General features: G+C 41.6%; 1 protein-coding gene across 6 annotated transcripts in view; it reads left to right on the top strand.

Annotated features, from left to right (window-relative positions):
• Positions 1-15,870, top strand: part of UNC13B (unc-13 homolog B) — a 212,451-nt gene that overhangs the window by 68,642 nt on the left and 127,939 nt on the right. For all 6 annotated transcript variants that reach the window (XM_030512441.2, XM_030512438.2, XM_030512440.2 and 3 more), the window contains 2 exons: positions 10,567-10,884; positions 12,787-12,877. In XM_030512441.2, the coding sequence (XP_030368301.1) occupies positions 10,567-10,884; positions 12,787-12,877 (409 nt within the window). The remainder of the gene's footprint in view (positions 1-10,566; positions 10,885-12,786; positions 12,878-15,870) is intronic.

Below are 15,870 nucleotides of genomic sequence, written 5' to 3'. Positions count from 1 at the left end.
CAAGGCTGTGTGCCCTCACTTGATCACAAAAAGCTGTTCTCCTTCAAACAGGGATTTCTAAATTTTGTGCAGCTTTAGCTGGTGGAATATCATAACCCATGCTGCTTTTTTTTTGACTATTTGATTGAAATGTAGTGGTGGTAGATAGGCAGGTTTTCAGTTTTGTTATCTCTGGATGTTTCTGATTTTAGTTTTTCTTTATTTAATGCATGGTTTCTCATTACTTTTTTTTTTTTTTGGTCCTTTCTAGATCTTTTTTTTAAAAACTATTATTTTCCCTTTCCTTTTTTTCTCTTTTCTTCCTTTTTCTGCCTCTCTTCCTTTCCCTTCCACCCTCTTTATTTCTCATCTTAGACAAGAATCTCTAGCTAGAAATGAAAGAGTCAGGATAATTCCATTTAACTGTGAAGATGGAGAAGAAGAACAGGAGAGTAACTATGAAGAACTAGGAAAACAGCTAATAGAGGAATTCTTAGAAATGAGTCATAAAAATAGAAGTTGGCAGGAAACAAAGACAAAAAAGATGCCAACTGTCTCAAAAAGAGAAAATTTCAACCACTGTGAAAGATCAAGGTGCTGCCAAAATGTGTGTGTGGAGTCAGGGTCTGTAGATGTCCCTAGGTATCCCCAGGAATATGACACAATAGATAGGAGAAGGAAAAAGAAGCTGAGATACCATATCGAAGAGAGTGAACAAGTAAGCCTGCAAAGTAATGAAGTTCTGCAGTTTCCTGGGGAGAAAACGGTTTATTTCAATGGTGCGGCAACTAGTTCTGAACCTAGTGATGATTTCCCAGTATATGATAGAACAGGGAAATATACCAGTAGCTCTGAAAATAAGGAGCAATTGCCTGCTTATCCCGTCCTGCGTCCATACAAGAATGGCTCAATGGTTAAAAGTGGCAAGTTGCTGAACAAGCAGGGAGTGAACCATGAGGGCTCACTTCACGTCAGTAACGGTGACGACGTGCATGTCATAGGCATGCCAGATAACACTTTTGTGCCTGTGGATATCCTGGAAGAATTTGACAGCAGTGCTTCCGATGAGTTCCAGTACTCGCCTGTTTCAGATGATGAAATGGAGGAACTGGCTTCGCTTTCACAAACATGGTCTGATTCTGATATCAGCCATTTGAGAAACTTCACTGTTAATTACCCTGCAAATTTGGGATCCCAGTTGAAAGCTAGCTGTGATAAAAAACACAAGACTAAAGGGAGCAAGCATGGTCAGCCTATGCAAGACTTAACACTGTCTCCTGTTGAAGAGCCTCATGAGGAGTACATAGACACGATGGATGAACTTCAGTGTCTGGTAGAATCAGTTTCAGAATACTTGGCTGAAAAGGAGGAAGAAATCAACAAATTCGGTACGTTGACAGAGACCAGAAAAAATGTTGACAACATGTCAATGAAGCAGGATAATGCTGATAATTCAGTAGAGGATAGGAAGTCTGAACAGACCAACCATCCTGCTGCAGAGGAGAGTACCAAAGTCAAATCTGAATCTCTGTCAGACTTGTCAGGTGTGAAAAATGCAGTGAATTCCCTATTCAGCTCTTTCACTGAAAAGGTGGGATCAAGCACAAAACAGCTCACAGCCTCTGTTGAAAAGCTTGTTTCTTCCACTCCAGAGAAGACAGAAACCAGAAACTCATCAGAAAGTGGAATCTCAAATGTTTTTCTGAGTGGGTCCAAAAGTGAGAGTTCATCTGCTGGAGTGATGACAGATAATAAAGCTGACACCAAGTTCTTCATTCACTCTTTGCTACCGTCCCAGGTGAGTGGTGATGAAAAACCCCAGAACATAAACTCCAACAAGCCAGAAACCACTGAGATGGACAGTAAGGCTTCCACACCTCATGATCTCCCGCAATCACAAGAAACAACCACCAGCAGCCAGCAGAACCAACATTCGGTTGTGAATTCTGTTCTAGGCATGTTGAATCCTTTAAAGATCTTCTCTGAGAAGGAAGTGCCAAAACAAGAAGTCATAAAAGAGGAACACACCAAAGAGGACAGCCATGCTGTGAAAGTCGATGAGGCAAACAGAAGTGAGAAACCATCTGAACAGACAGCAGCCAAGACCAGCAGCGTTATTCTGGAGACACGGACAAGTGAGACTAGAAGCGAGGCAGAGGTGAACGCAAATAGCGCTTCTGTGTCTTCTATCTTTGGCAGGCTGACAAACTCAGTCAGTTCCTTCAGTCTGAAAGCCAATTTTGATGGTCTTTTGGCTCCCAAGCAGCAGGATGTGCCACAGAAGCAGTCACATTTGCATCATGTTACAAACCAGCCAGATGCCACTGTGAAAGAGGGTGCATCCACTGCCAGGGAGCAGTCTCCTGAAAATCGCTTAGGGGATCAGCATGCTGCAGGTCACGGGCCAGGAAACAAGCAAAACAGAGATAATGTGGAACCTAATTCACAGCCTCAAGATCAGAGTACAGCATCTGAAAGCTTTTTCAGTCCACTCAAAAAGTCTTTCAGTCAGTTGTTGCTTGCTTCTGCTGAACAAGGGCAGAAAGAAACTACATCTGGGCATTCTAAAAGCCATAAGTCTGAGGAGGATGTAAGACAAAATAGTTCATCAAATGAACATTCATTTCCTTTTGCTGAGAAACTTCCTTTTCTCAGTGGGTTGGGTTTTTCAGAAAAGCAGGAACATAGGAATGATAAAGGAGGCTTTATTCCTTCGTTGTTTAAATTTTCTTCTGCAGAAAATCTAGCACCTTCACAGGACCAAAGAAGTCATCAGAATTCTAGTGGCATTGCTTTGCTTGAAGAGAGAAACAGTAATTCAGAAAATGCCATTTCATTAAAATCTAGCTCTGTTCCAGATTTATCAGACCATAAGGAGGAACTTGTACAAACAAAAAACATGAATAAAGAAAACCTGTCTAGTGCCCAAATAAATAGAAAAAAACATCAAGAGAGTGCCTCTGCTACCTTTAAGGCTTCAGAAATGCAGCAGACGACTAAAAGTACTCAGGAAGAACATAGAAATGTAAAGGGAGGATTGATGAGAGAAGAACTAAATGCACCAGACTTAAACAGCTCAGTTGAATCCACCTCTTCAGCCAGAGGACCAGAAGCTGCAAGTGCAGATGATACACAGAAGAAGCGTACACCAGGTTTTTTTTCTGGGTTTCTTCACATTCCTTCCAGTGAAAACACAGACAGTAAGCAAGACTTGGCTGCTAAAAGTGAGACTGATGGCCAGAAAAGCACTTCTCCTGGATTATTTTCTGGCTTATTTAAATTTGCCTCAAGTGAAAACTTGTCTGAATGTAAGCAAGAGAAGGTGAAAACAAACTCTCTAGGCTTCATGAAGCTTTTTGATAGAGGTGAAGATTCTAGCTCAGAGACAAAACCCGGCAACGCAGGAATGGCTTCTGACACTCAAAGCAGCACTGGAGAAAAGCAGGAATCTTCCAGCTTCTTGAAAAATCTCCTGCCCAAACCAAAGGAGAAACTGGATAATGTGAAAATGATGGAATCTTCCAAAGTGACTGACCACCAATCCAGTGCAAGAGTGAATAAAACACCTGGGTCCCATGTTCCCCACTGCGGGCATCCTGTGCTCCCTGATGCTCTAAATCTTCAAGACAAGGCACAGGACTTATCTGGAAAGCCTGTAAATGGTAGACATATCCCTTATCAGGATGAGAAAACTAGAGTTTTCCCAACTCTTTTAAACAAAGGATCAAATGAATTTCTCAATTTGACTAATAAAAGCTATAACTGTATGGAGCAGTACTCAGCTCATCAGGAAACAAGAAGCCATTCTAGCTTTGAATGGGAATATGAAGTGGGGGAACTGGCTGGCACTCATGAGATAGCAGTACCAGTTTACTACCTGTTAAACCAGAACTCTGTTCTGCCCCCTCAGTTCTTGGACTGGCCTGAAAATGATACAGTAGTGAATCTCTGTAAAAAGGATGGGAATGCCAACGTGATGGATTGGCAGACTAATGCCAATCTTGATGGACAAAGTTTAGATTTAAGTGTGATGTCCTATGAGTCATTTGACCAGTTAGTGTTTCGGGACATTTGTTCAGAAGAAAATGATGCATGGACTGCTAATTCTCTTGATGAAAGTTACCATAACTTTCCACCATTTGAAAGAGATGGCAGTTGTTCATTAGAAGAGTTGCCCATGGATTTAAGCTACTCCTCTGGCTGTGATGGAACTATGTGGACTCTAATTGACCAAGAGACTTTAAGTATGGATGAGAGCTTTATGTACTCATCCTATAGCCACGAGTATCAGGAGTGGCTAATGATGCTTGAGCAGGGTATATGGTGGCCATCAGAAGACGGTGATTGTGGATATTACATGTACAGTGATAGCCAGTATGTGTATTCGCTGCTCACTGATCCCACTGGGCAGTATGTCTATGTGTGTGCTCCTGAAGCGTATTCCTACCTGGACTGCTGGGATTATACTTTTCAGATGGATTCCATTCCAAGTGCTGTGCTAGAAGACAACACAATAGCTGTTTGTGGCTTTAAAGTCCCTCTTGGCAGTGAAGATGAGCTGTTTTGGTTTGCTGAAGAGGAGTCTTTTGGTGATTATACAACAAATAAACCCCTGGATCTGTCAGTAGCTTTGCAGAGGAGCGATCAGCTCATGAACATGAATTTGGAGACTTTTTCACAAATGTTTGAAGAGTCCATTTATTATCAGAGAGAGCAGCCCTTAGACTTCTCAGGTTATAAACTTCAAAAACTCAAAGTAGATTTTCGACCTGAGAAGGAAACCCTGAATTATTCAGAGGAATCTCCACTAACCCTTGATCTCCGAACACATTCCAGAGCAGCTTTAAATAAATCACTGAGTAAGGAAGTTCACATTAAGGAAGCAGATAAGGCTGTCCCTGTGACAACTACAGGGAGTGGGTCATCAGGATTCTTTGGTTTCCATCTGTTTCAGTCTGCTCCTAAAACTGAAGAAACTGTGGCATCTAATGAAAGAGTAGCAGAAGCAAAAAAGACTGAGGAAGATAAGAAAGCACCAGTGAACAAAGTTAGCTCTTTATTTTCTGCTTTGGGTGGACTAATTGGAAAGTCTTCAGGTCCTGACCCTGAGACATCAAGAGATTCTGCCTTGAAGAGAACAGACACGCAGTTGATATCATCTGAAAATAAAACTGATGTTTTACCACTTGCACCAAATAGGAAATTAGAGGAGGCACAAGCAGGGCAAAAGCTTCCTGTTACGTCAGAACCGAGAAGAAATACTTCATCAGAACTTAATTTGGAGGCTCCTAGAAATGAAAAGCCAGACTTACATCAGAATGAAAACCTCCGTGTTAAAAAAACAGGATTAACTAAATCTCCTTCTCTGCTGAGCCAAACTGTTCCAGATGGCAGGCCCATACGAGAAGAGAGACCTGTTAAAGCAACACCAGCTTCCAGGCATCTCGAAGGGCATGCAAGTATTAATGAATTGAGTCAGTCACAGCCAAATCAGAGCCAGCCAACCACTGAGCCTGAGGAGACGTTATTTAAAAGCGCTCTGAAGTTGTTCAGCCTTGGAGAAGATTCTTCTGCAAGCTCCACTGCCAACAAACCCCAAGCTTCTGGATTTTTTGACTTCTTCAAAACACAAGTAAGCAAAGCCCCACAGCCATCACCAGATTTGGAAAAAAGTCAAAGCGATAAACCGGAAAAGGTGGTACAGCCAGAACAGAAGGAAACCTCCAGCTTCTCATCATTATTTGGATCCCTTGGAGATCTCTTCAAAGCGGAGCCTTTGTCTACTCAACCAACCCCAAGTACTCTTCCAAAAACCAGTAGCAGAACTGTGGCTGAGTTGAGACAACAGAAGGAGAAGTCTGGGAGACTTCAGAGTGCCAGCATGCCATGTCTGTCTTCTACCCCGAAGGAAGGGTTGAGAACAGAGGGCACAGAAAGGCAGGTTTCTCCTAGCCCGGGAGTGCAAATGGAACAAAGAAGCAGAAAAGCTGAGAAAGAGTCTCCTGAGAGTAAAAAAATGCTTCCTGGGAACATTTCACAGAAGGCAGTGGGTGTACACCCCAAAATTGGCCAGCTGAGTCAGTCAGCTGTGCAGCAAAGCAGCGCACCCACGGTGACACCAGAGCAACAGGGAGGAGATCGTTCAGGAGGCCCAGTTAATCAGGCAAAACCAAAGCCAGATCAGGCACCTAAAGAGTCGGGCTTCAGTTTGCCATTCAGCTTTTCTGATATCACTGCTTCGAAATCACAGTCAGCACAGCCAGCCAGTAGGAGCATATTCTCCTTCTTTACGGGATCAGATGAAGCAAAGCCTTCACCACCTGCTCCTGCTAGTGGGAAGCAGCAGGAAACAGAGGGGCTGTTTCATCTGCCCTCCTTCTTCTCCAGCAGTCCAACCGCTGAGAAGAGCATACCTCAGAGAAGTACTAGCTTTAGCTTCTTCAATTTGACATCCTTTCTGGATGAAAAACCGCAAGCTGCTCCAAGACAGGAGAATAATACAAAACCAGCTAAGCCAGTGAACTCCAAGCCATATGTGAAGCAAAACATTGCCACCGACTCTGGTGTCAAAATTAGCAGTTCTGCCAGGCAACAGCATGCAGACAATAAAGAAGAAGTTGATATTATTGCAGCAGTGACTGGCAAACAAACAATCCCAGAAGTGATCCAAGAAAATAAATCAGAAATGCTGGCAGTGGAAAATGTAGAAAGTGTTGCTGAGGTAGCTGAAGAGAGTGACTTAGAGAAGCTTCCGCAGAATGATGACACTGCAGTAACCAATTTGGCTGCCTCTAGTCCTTGCCTTCAGATTCACAGTGTGCAGGAGGGCTCTCAGGGCCAACAGGCTATTTCCTTAGAAGAAGATGCTTTGGATAGCACCGGGAAAATGGGCAGTGTTGCATTTCCTATTGATAAAGAAGAGCCTTATTCTTCAAAAGAACAAGTTTCTGAAAAGGAGGATTATAGCACAGCCTCAGGTGATAAAGTAGATTCCCAGAGTCTAAATGACTTAAATAGTGTGAGTGACATAAAAAATGAAGTGGTGTCTCAAGAAGTATGTGTACAGCATGGGTTGCCAGAACCTAAATTACCTGAACAAACTCTTGGTGAAGGGTTACAACAAGCACAAGAGCCACCATCTCCTTCTAAAATGCCAGAGGCGTCTAATTTGCAAGACAAACCTAAGGAATCTGAGAGTGATAAATCAGTACTGTATTCTTCAGTTGAAATGTTTTCAAGTTTCATGACAAAAATGAAACCGCCCAAAACATTATCTGGTTTCTTTTCCCAGCCTCAAGCTACCGCACCTCCCACTGCACAGAAGAAAAGCTCGTCTTTCTTTGGTTTCTCATCCCTCCCAAGTGGCCCAGCACCAGCTTTCACAAGTGATCTCTTTGGCATCTTCAAAGGTCCAAAAGAATCTCCAAAAGAGATGTCTCCAAAATCCACCCTTAAATCTCAAAGCAGTAGTGTGAAAGATGTCACTGTGTCTGTTCCAGCAAAAGACTCTAGAGAGACAGAAAACACAGCTGCAGCCAGTGAATCTAAAAGAGATGTCACGAGCTCTCTGAGGGAGGATATACTACCTGTTTCAACAGAAGAGAACTCCACAAAAGAGTCTCCTGTGAAAACAGAAACTGAGGAAAATAGGAACTCTGAAACCTGTAAAGAGGAACCTTTGACCATCACTCCAGAAACAGCAGTCTCTAGTGAAAACCAATGCCTTGAGGTTCTGCAGTTGGACAATGATGCACAGCCCTCTGAGATGGTAGATACTAAGCCATGCCAGTCTGATTTCAGTAATGCCATTGGTACAGTGCAGGCTGAGGCCACTGGCCAGACTGATGGAGATACATGCCAGCTAGATGTGGGGTCTTCACATGTGACCGAGGAACAAGCTGCTCCTACAAATAGGGCAGCTATTGACATCCTTCAGACTGGCGCTACTGAGGAACTTGCAGTGGTAATGGAAGGCCCAGCTAATGGGGCAGACACAAACCTTTCCCAATTGGATGAGAGTGCTACGCTTGAGTCGGAACCCGCTGTTACAGGGGATCAGACCAATTCTGGCATTGATCAGCAGGACATGATCAGTAGTAATGGTAGAGAACCCCCAGGTCCAGCTGATGAGCCCAGTGTTGATGTGCTCCAGCTGAATGAAGAGAAGACAAGTGACGTAGAACAGCAAGCTGCTGAACATTCAGCAGCTGATGAGGTGCCTGCAAAAGGCACTGCTTCCAAATGTGACTTGAAGAAACCTAATAGTGTTCCTCCAGATGCAAACAGTAATAAACCAGTCTTTGAAATACCAAGCATGCCCAGTTTGCCAAAATTCAGCTTTATGTCATCTGCTGATAGTGGAAAGCCATTTGGGTCATTCTTCTCTCAGCAGCCACCTTCAGTTAATAAAGCAGGGGCAGATCAGGGCCTCATGTCCAGCTTTAAGAAACTTTCTTCTACTCTCTTTGAAGGAGGTAGTGAAGAAAAGATGAGTAAACCAGAGAGTGCCCAAGGAGCAGTATTTGGGAAAAAGCTAGATTTCTCCCTTCCCTGGCAAAAAGACAACAGGGAGACCTCTGCCAAAAGGGAACCACATATACCACCACAGGCTTTGTCAAAACCAGATGACAAGGTGTTAGGAACAGTCAGTTCAGATGAAAACTCAAAATCTGCAGTCTCAGATCAACTGACTGATGCAAATATAGAAGTAAACGTGTCTTCAAATCAGCCTGACACTGTAGACAATGAACTTTCTGAAGAACCATCTGGTGCAAGCGCTGTTGATGATACATCCAACAAAGAGCTGAGGGAGAAGATTGATAAAGACTCAGAAGACCAGCAGAATGTGATTTCAGGTGAACTGCAGAAAGAAGATCAGGCAGAAGAGCATGCTCCAGCTGAGCCTGAACTGAAAGAAACTGAGCTTGATTCTGCTCCTGATGGAGCAATGCTTCATCCTAGCACACAGACTGCAAATCTGAATAGTGTGGAGCAACTGAATGAGAAAAGGCTAGTTACAAATGAGGCATAATAAATGGTTCCGAGTTTTTGACCATTTATAATGCAATACACCAATGTATTACCTTGGTGTCTGATGTTTGTAGCCAGTCCCATCCCCTATTTGTTGTCAAGTGTTTGTAGTACTATTGATAGCTGTCACAGAGGATGTGGCAAACTGCAGTCACTAGTTACATATAGGCCCTTAGACCATTTTCTCATCTTTCTACTCTTTTTTTCTGTAAATGTAATTGGATTTCCCATGTTCTCACACTGTGTGTGAGAATGCTTTTCTCATGCTGAATGAGATGCTTCTCGTGCTAATTTCATTAGCCTTTCAGAAGTTACATTCCTTGTGTGTTAATTCTGCTTAATACAATCACTTTGCTTTCTTGTTTAGTGATAATTATATTGTATTTGCTAAGAAAAAAGTAACAGTGTGTAGAATGTATTGGACGGAATGAGAATTTTGTTTTCAAAATGCAAGGTAAAAGCTTTTAATTTTAGAGAGAAATTTGACTTATTGCTGATATATTATGCAACTAATTAGGTTCATTTCACATTGTTGAATATCTTAAAACATTTTCAGAGATATCAGTGAAGGTATTCTAATGCTTACTCTTCCTAAAATCTGTGCAAAGGTTTTTTCATGCAGTTAGGAAAGCCACAAAAGGAAGTTACTAGTGTTCCATCAGCCTGTATTCAGTCCTTTGCATGTGTTAAGTTACAATTGCCCTCAAAAATCTAAACAGTGACTTGCTAAACATATCTCTGCATGATACAAAAGTGAAACGTGCCTGTGGTCATACACTTGCAACACTGCACTCCCGAAACTTCCTATCTGGCTTGAAATTCTCCTAACTGTGCAAGTGAGAGAAACATCAGTGCTGCTTAATTCTTTGATGTAGTTTTCCTGACTGCATGAGAAATTTTGATCCACTGTATTTTGTCTGAGGATTCTAGGAATTCAGTCCTGGAAGTGGTGTCTTGAAACAGAGAGGTCATGCCCCTGTGGTGAATTCTTCAAAAAGCTCCACTGGATCAAGACACGTGGCTTCCTACATTGCTCTACTTTTGTAAAAGGTTTTAAGTTGATAGTCTTGACAACTTTGATTTTGACTGCAGTGTATTTTATCATAAACATATATATAAAAATAAAGTTAACTTTAAGTTAACTGTACTTCTCAACAATAGTCAGCTTAAATGGTCAGTGTATCTGCAGAAGACAGAAACACTTCCACTCTGAATTGCTATGTTTCCATTTTTATTCCTGTCTGGTTATTAGAATATCTTCACTGGCAGTTTCTAGCTGATGAAAAGTGAAGCAGTAGTCAGTTAATGCACGAAAGACCACTGGCATATATGGTCTATATACTGGTAGGCTGTGTATGAAGTATTTCTACTGCCTACTGAAGTGTTGAGGTTCAGAAGTCTAGGTCTAGTTCAGGGAGCATAATGGATAAATCTGACTTTATAACACGTCTTTTCAGTAATATTTAGTGTTCCACTCCATTTGTTGGATGTGCAGATTACTTTGTATTTCTCCAAGCCACTGTTTCTTTTCTGATGCATTTTCTTATTCTCTCATAGTCCTGCTGGCAGTAGTAGATATGGCTCCTCTTGTAATGTCAGCCAGGGAAGCTCTCACCTCAGTGAGCTGGACCATTCCCATGAAAGTGCCCATGGCTCTGAGCAAGAAGATGATCACCAGGAAAGAGTCTCGAATCATTCCTACCACAGTTCAGGCAGCTACCAGAAGGATGGTCAGGCATGGCTCAGGGAGCAAGAGGAGCCTCATGGTAGAGGAGAGGAGGAGAAGATCTGTGAGACAGAGGAGAAACGTGCAGACCGTTCTGTAGCTCTGGAACTTCAGAAGCCCAAGGATTTTGATGAAGGAGCCCAAGTGAGGTGAGTGAAACTGTATTAATAAGTTCTTTTCAACTAATTCAAAGAGGATTCCTCTCTCTGCTGTTTTCTGGGGAAGTTATGTACTTACAGCCTTCTCCAGCAACTCACTTGATGTTGCTGTTCTGTGATCTGTTCCTGCATCTTTATGTGCAGGAACAGCTATTTAAGAGACATTGGCTATACTTGAACTGTATTTGCTCTGTATGTGAAGAGGAAAGCCTGCTAGTGCCTTGAAGCTCATTTGCTGTATTTTCCGTTTCTGGTTTGATGAATGTAGTCTGCCCAAATAGCTCCTTCCATTGCTCATGTGTGATTAAGCTTATGTGTGAGCAACCAAGAACTACTTGTAGTCATTGTTAGAGCTGCACTAGTTCCTTTCTTGTATAGTAGGCTACCACAATTACAGTTAATGTTTATGTAGTTGAAGGTTGTAGAATTACATTATGAATAGACATGTTCTTTTGACTCACTGTGGCAGCTTTTCTTGTCCTCGCACTTGGGCTTTCCAAGCTGTCAACAGTATTGAAGACAGTCTTCAAAAGTATTTTTTGGGGTTGTAGTGAGCTGGTTTTTTGCAGGAATTTTGAATTTTGCTACTTAACTATGGGAGTGACTTTTTTCCCTTGAGGTAATCAAGTTATTGCAGCCCCTAGAGTGAAGATGGGTATACTTATATAGGTATGATGTTTTTATCTGGTTCAGCTTTATCCATAGAAAGCTGTCTGCCTGTCTCACCGTTTGGAGGGTACATCTGATGTCACTGTGCTTATGTGAGAGAATACAGTTCATATGTAGGCAACCCTTTCACTTAAAATGAAAAAAGGGAAACAAGACTAGCAAAAGTGTTGAACTGTTTTAAACTCTGTCTCACTTTTCTCCTTACAGAGCAGCAGTAGTCTGGTCCCAGAACGGTTGGCCTATATTTGTTCACAGGGAAGGTTATTCACATAGTCTGTTTCAGGCTAATTTAGGCATCTAACTTGGGTACTCTGCATCATTGGCTCCCTTTCTCTCCACTCTCTGGCAATGCTTTTCTGTCTCCATGGAGTATGCATGGAACTGAGCTCTGAATGTTGAACCTTAGAGTTGCATCTGAGCTAGATGTGTAGCATGGGTGCATGTTGCTCTCAGCTATGTTTTTTTTTCATTCTGTCAGCAGGGCTGGGTGCTTTGCAGACAGAGAAAGATCTTTGTTTCAGTGATTTACATCTCAGCAACGTATAAAAGGAATGCAACCAAAAGCCCAATGTATGATGAGGTTATGGAGTATAAAATGTGCTGTGGGGCAGTGAGTGGAGCACTGCTGCCAAATACACATGCCCCCTTGAAAAGCTGTAGGAAAGGGTGGAGAAAGAAAGGGGCAGTGAATGAGGAAAACCACATCTGAGCCCTATGGCCAGTGTTTCCACTGAGAAGAGCCTGTAAATTTGTAGCAGTATGGATGAGCAGCAAGAGGCAGTGGTTAGAAGGGACCTGGCTCTTCATGTGTGCAGTTATGATACCAGTGTGTTGAACTAGCTTGATCAGGTGTCTTGGGCTGCTTTTCTCATGATCTGACCAAAGTCATCTTGCTTCTGGCGCTGAATTGTAGCCTAGCTTACATCTTTCAGCTCATCAGTTTCCAAGATGGTTGCTGTGTATAAGGAAACCCTTTGCTTTAGCCTCTCAATTCCCAGAATATGTGCAGGGCTGTCTTGACTTGAGCAACCGAAAGCCCAATGTTTAGCCTCAATTTAGGCCTTTAGCCTCTCAATTCCCAGCATATGTGCAGGGCTGTCTTGACTTGAGCCTGTTGGTTGCTTCACCTTCCAGAGCTGAAACTGTGATTGCACTGTGTAACATTAAATCTTTGCTACAGATGAGTGTATTTCGTATAATGATTTTCTGTTTGTTGCCTTTAAGCTACCACGGTGACAACGAGCCACCACCATTTCCTCCGGCAAGAGCCCATTGGATTAGAGCTATTAGCAAAGTTCGACTGCAGCTTCAAGAGGTAGGATGGAGTATTGCTTTGCTCCTTCTCTGTGCTACCTGGGTTTTAGATCTGTGGCTAAAGGTTTCATTTCTTCTTCCTTGTAAGACACCTCTCACAGTTTTGATGTTTTGCAGAGAAAAATTTAATAAAACGTATTGTACAAGACTGCAGCATGTTGTGATGGTCTTAGATCTGTCTAATTCTACCAAATAATTTGAACGTCATTGTGTGGAACTGGAGATGAATATCAGAAAAAAATGCAGTAGCAGAGAATTTAGCTCTGAATTTGTAAATAGTAATAATAATGTCTTGGACTAAATGGTTTGTGTTAAACTGTTAGAAATTAAGACTTTTTCTCAAGGCAACTTGAGGATAGCTTGTTAGCTTACTTGGAGTTATCTGTATTATTTGTCGTGTGAAAATGTTCCTTGGGAAACTTTACATCAAATATTTTTATATATACTAATTGAAAGTGGGTGTATAATAAGTCTTGGTATTTCCATCTCATGAAAGTACGATTTAAAAATAAAAAATCCTGATTTGGGAAGTCAAAAGGAAAAGGTTGTGACATTTTCTTCAGCAGTATAAACACTCTTGTTTTAGAAAACAGCTATTAAGACCTAAAAAGTTGTTGTTTTTCTTAAAAAAATCTTCAGCTTTCATCCATCTGTATGCCCACAGAAAGATAACATATGGTGTTCATATTCTATAGATGATAAACTATTGCCTACTACCCAAAATGCAGAGTTAATATATTTAATTTAGAAATACTACCTTCTTCTATAGCTCTCCTGTTTTGTTTTTTATAAGGAATTTTTTTACAGTATCTAGCTATCAGTAGCTGGACTTTTCTCGATTTGTTGCAAGGTGTTAGGAAACCAAATTTTATTCTTTTTTTCTTGCATCTGGAGAAGTATCTGAAGTGCCACAGTAGAAATAGTTTTTCTGGATTGTAAATTCTTTCCCATCTAACAATTACTGTGTTACTTCACTTCTAAGCAGAAGGGATTTGGTTCAAAACTGTCATATCGACATGGAAAGTGAAATTTAAGAACACCCTTAGTATCTAAGAACTTCTGTTGTGGTTTTTTAGCAAATGCAAGCAAAACAGTTTAGTTCTGTGCCTTATGGAAAACAAGGCAAAGCATACTAGAAGGGACAAAAGATTCAATGATGCGTCTCCCTAAGGATATCTTTTCTCTTTCCTGAGACAGTATGAGGTCCATGAGGTGGTTCAGCATCAATCTTTGTGTTTCTGCTGAATTGAAAGGAACACATGCTTTGAGATGACTGTTACAGAGACACTAGTTTAGTTATGATATCATAATATCATGATTTTCTTTGCCTTGACCATGCCTAACAACTATTGATCCAAAATTACCTTAAAACAGAAACCATGAGAAATGGAGCTTTCCAGCAGCCTGCTCCAGGGCTTAACTGTCTTTAATGTCCAGAGGCTCCTAACCTCTGCTCTAGATCTTTCCTGTGCTGTATAAACCCATTTCTCATGATTAGGACAGGTAGTAAAGGAGCAGAATGGATTCTCTTCCTCTGTAAAACAGCAAAGGGATGTTTCAAAGAGAGGATGAAGCCCCACTTGCTCGTCTCGAGTTCACTAAATGACATTTTTTCTTTTAATCAGCCTGTCTTCTCGCTGCCCAAACTCACCTTCCCTTCCCTTCGCACTGAAGTGCAGTGTCCAGAGTTGGTTGTAGAAACTCAGCTGAGAGCTTGCTCTACATTACAGAGCAATGAAAACTTTGTTATCCAGGCTGTGATCCTGATATCCCAAGTTATCAGGTATCCCACTGTGATGGTACCTTTTTATTGCAGACTAACACTGATGCATAGTTAGCCTCTTATCCTTTCCTGGACTGAGCTTCCTTCTGAAGAAGGGCTTTGTCAGTTTTTCCCTAGCCTGTATTTGGGTTGGATTACAGCTGAATATGGCTTTGCACTTTTTGTTATAGAATTGTGTGGTTTTTCACTCCTTAAGCACATTGCTGTCTGTCTCTTCCTAATCTGTTATGCCTACAAATCCTTCAAGTTGTGTGTGAAAAGTTGCACGGTACCCAAGCTGCCAGGCTGTGTGCTACCAGAGCTGCCTGGAGGACCTTGCTTCATACATGCTTTGAATTTGGCTACTCTGAGTATGGTTTTTTCCCAGAGTGTTGTATCTATTTTAGCAGGTTCACCTAGACCTCAGGATATAAAACTTTTACTGTTCTTCTCCTACACCTAAGAATAATTTACCTTGTCACAGAAGGAAGTTAAATGGATTTGACACAGTTCTTCTCTTGAAGAAGAGAACATGCTTGCTGTTATTTCTCTCCTTTTTATGTTCTTGAAGATAATAATAATTTATTATTTGTTCCAGTCTTCAGTTCCCAGGGGTGTGTGGGAAGAAGTCAAGTTAGTGCTTTCATAGTTGTCCAAGTCCTCTTTTCCTATTTTTTTACTGTAAAAGCTTGTTTTGCCCTTTTCAAATCTTCAAGTGCATTGCCTGTTTTTCAAGTTTTTAGTGCTTTGTGATTGTCAGTGTGCAGCCTAGTACCTGAGGATGAAGATTTATCAGGGCCAGCTGAGTTAGAAATAACTACGTTATCTGTTTGCTTTCAAATTTGGGGTTTTTTTTAGTGCGTCCTGTTTTTCATAACCTGCTAAACTTTTGTATTCCTTTTTTTTTTTTTTTAATAAAAAAAGCAGTATTGATTCTATCAACTGCCTGAATGCAGTGAAGACCTGAAGCAATTAAGGCATCAAATGTTACAGCCTCTTTAATGCCACCTTATGATAGCTTTGTCTTCCGAAGAGTAGCAGCCATGGGGGATTTTTGTCATACTGTGTGTTCATGGCTAGGTGGGGGGTTTTTTGTGCCTTTTTTTTGTGCCTTTTGATTTCTTCCCTGTCAAATCTTGCTTGTCCTTAGAAACTTCCACAGGGAGAGGCTTCAAGCCCTCTGAAGAAGGGGACCAGTCCTTTCCGTCCTCTTCACTGAGTCAGCTTGTGAT

This window comes from Strigops habroptila, chromosome Z (genome assembly GCF_004027225.2).
Source record: "Strigops habroptila isolate Jane chromosome Z, bStrHab1.2.pri, whole genome shotgun sequence".
Lineage (NCBI taxonomy): Eukaryota > Metazoa > Chordata > Aves > Psittaciformes > Psittacidae > Strigops > Strigops habroptila.
Note: the sequence above shows the minus strand (reverse complement) of the source record. Positions and strands in the feature narration are given on the sequence as shown.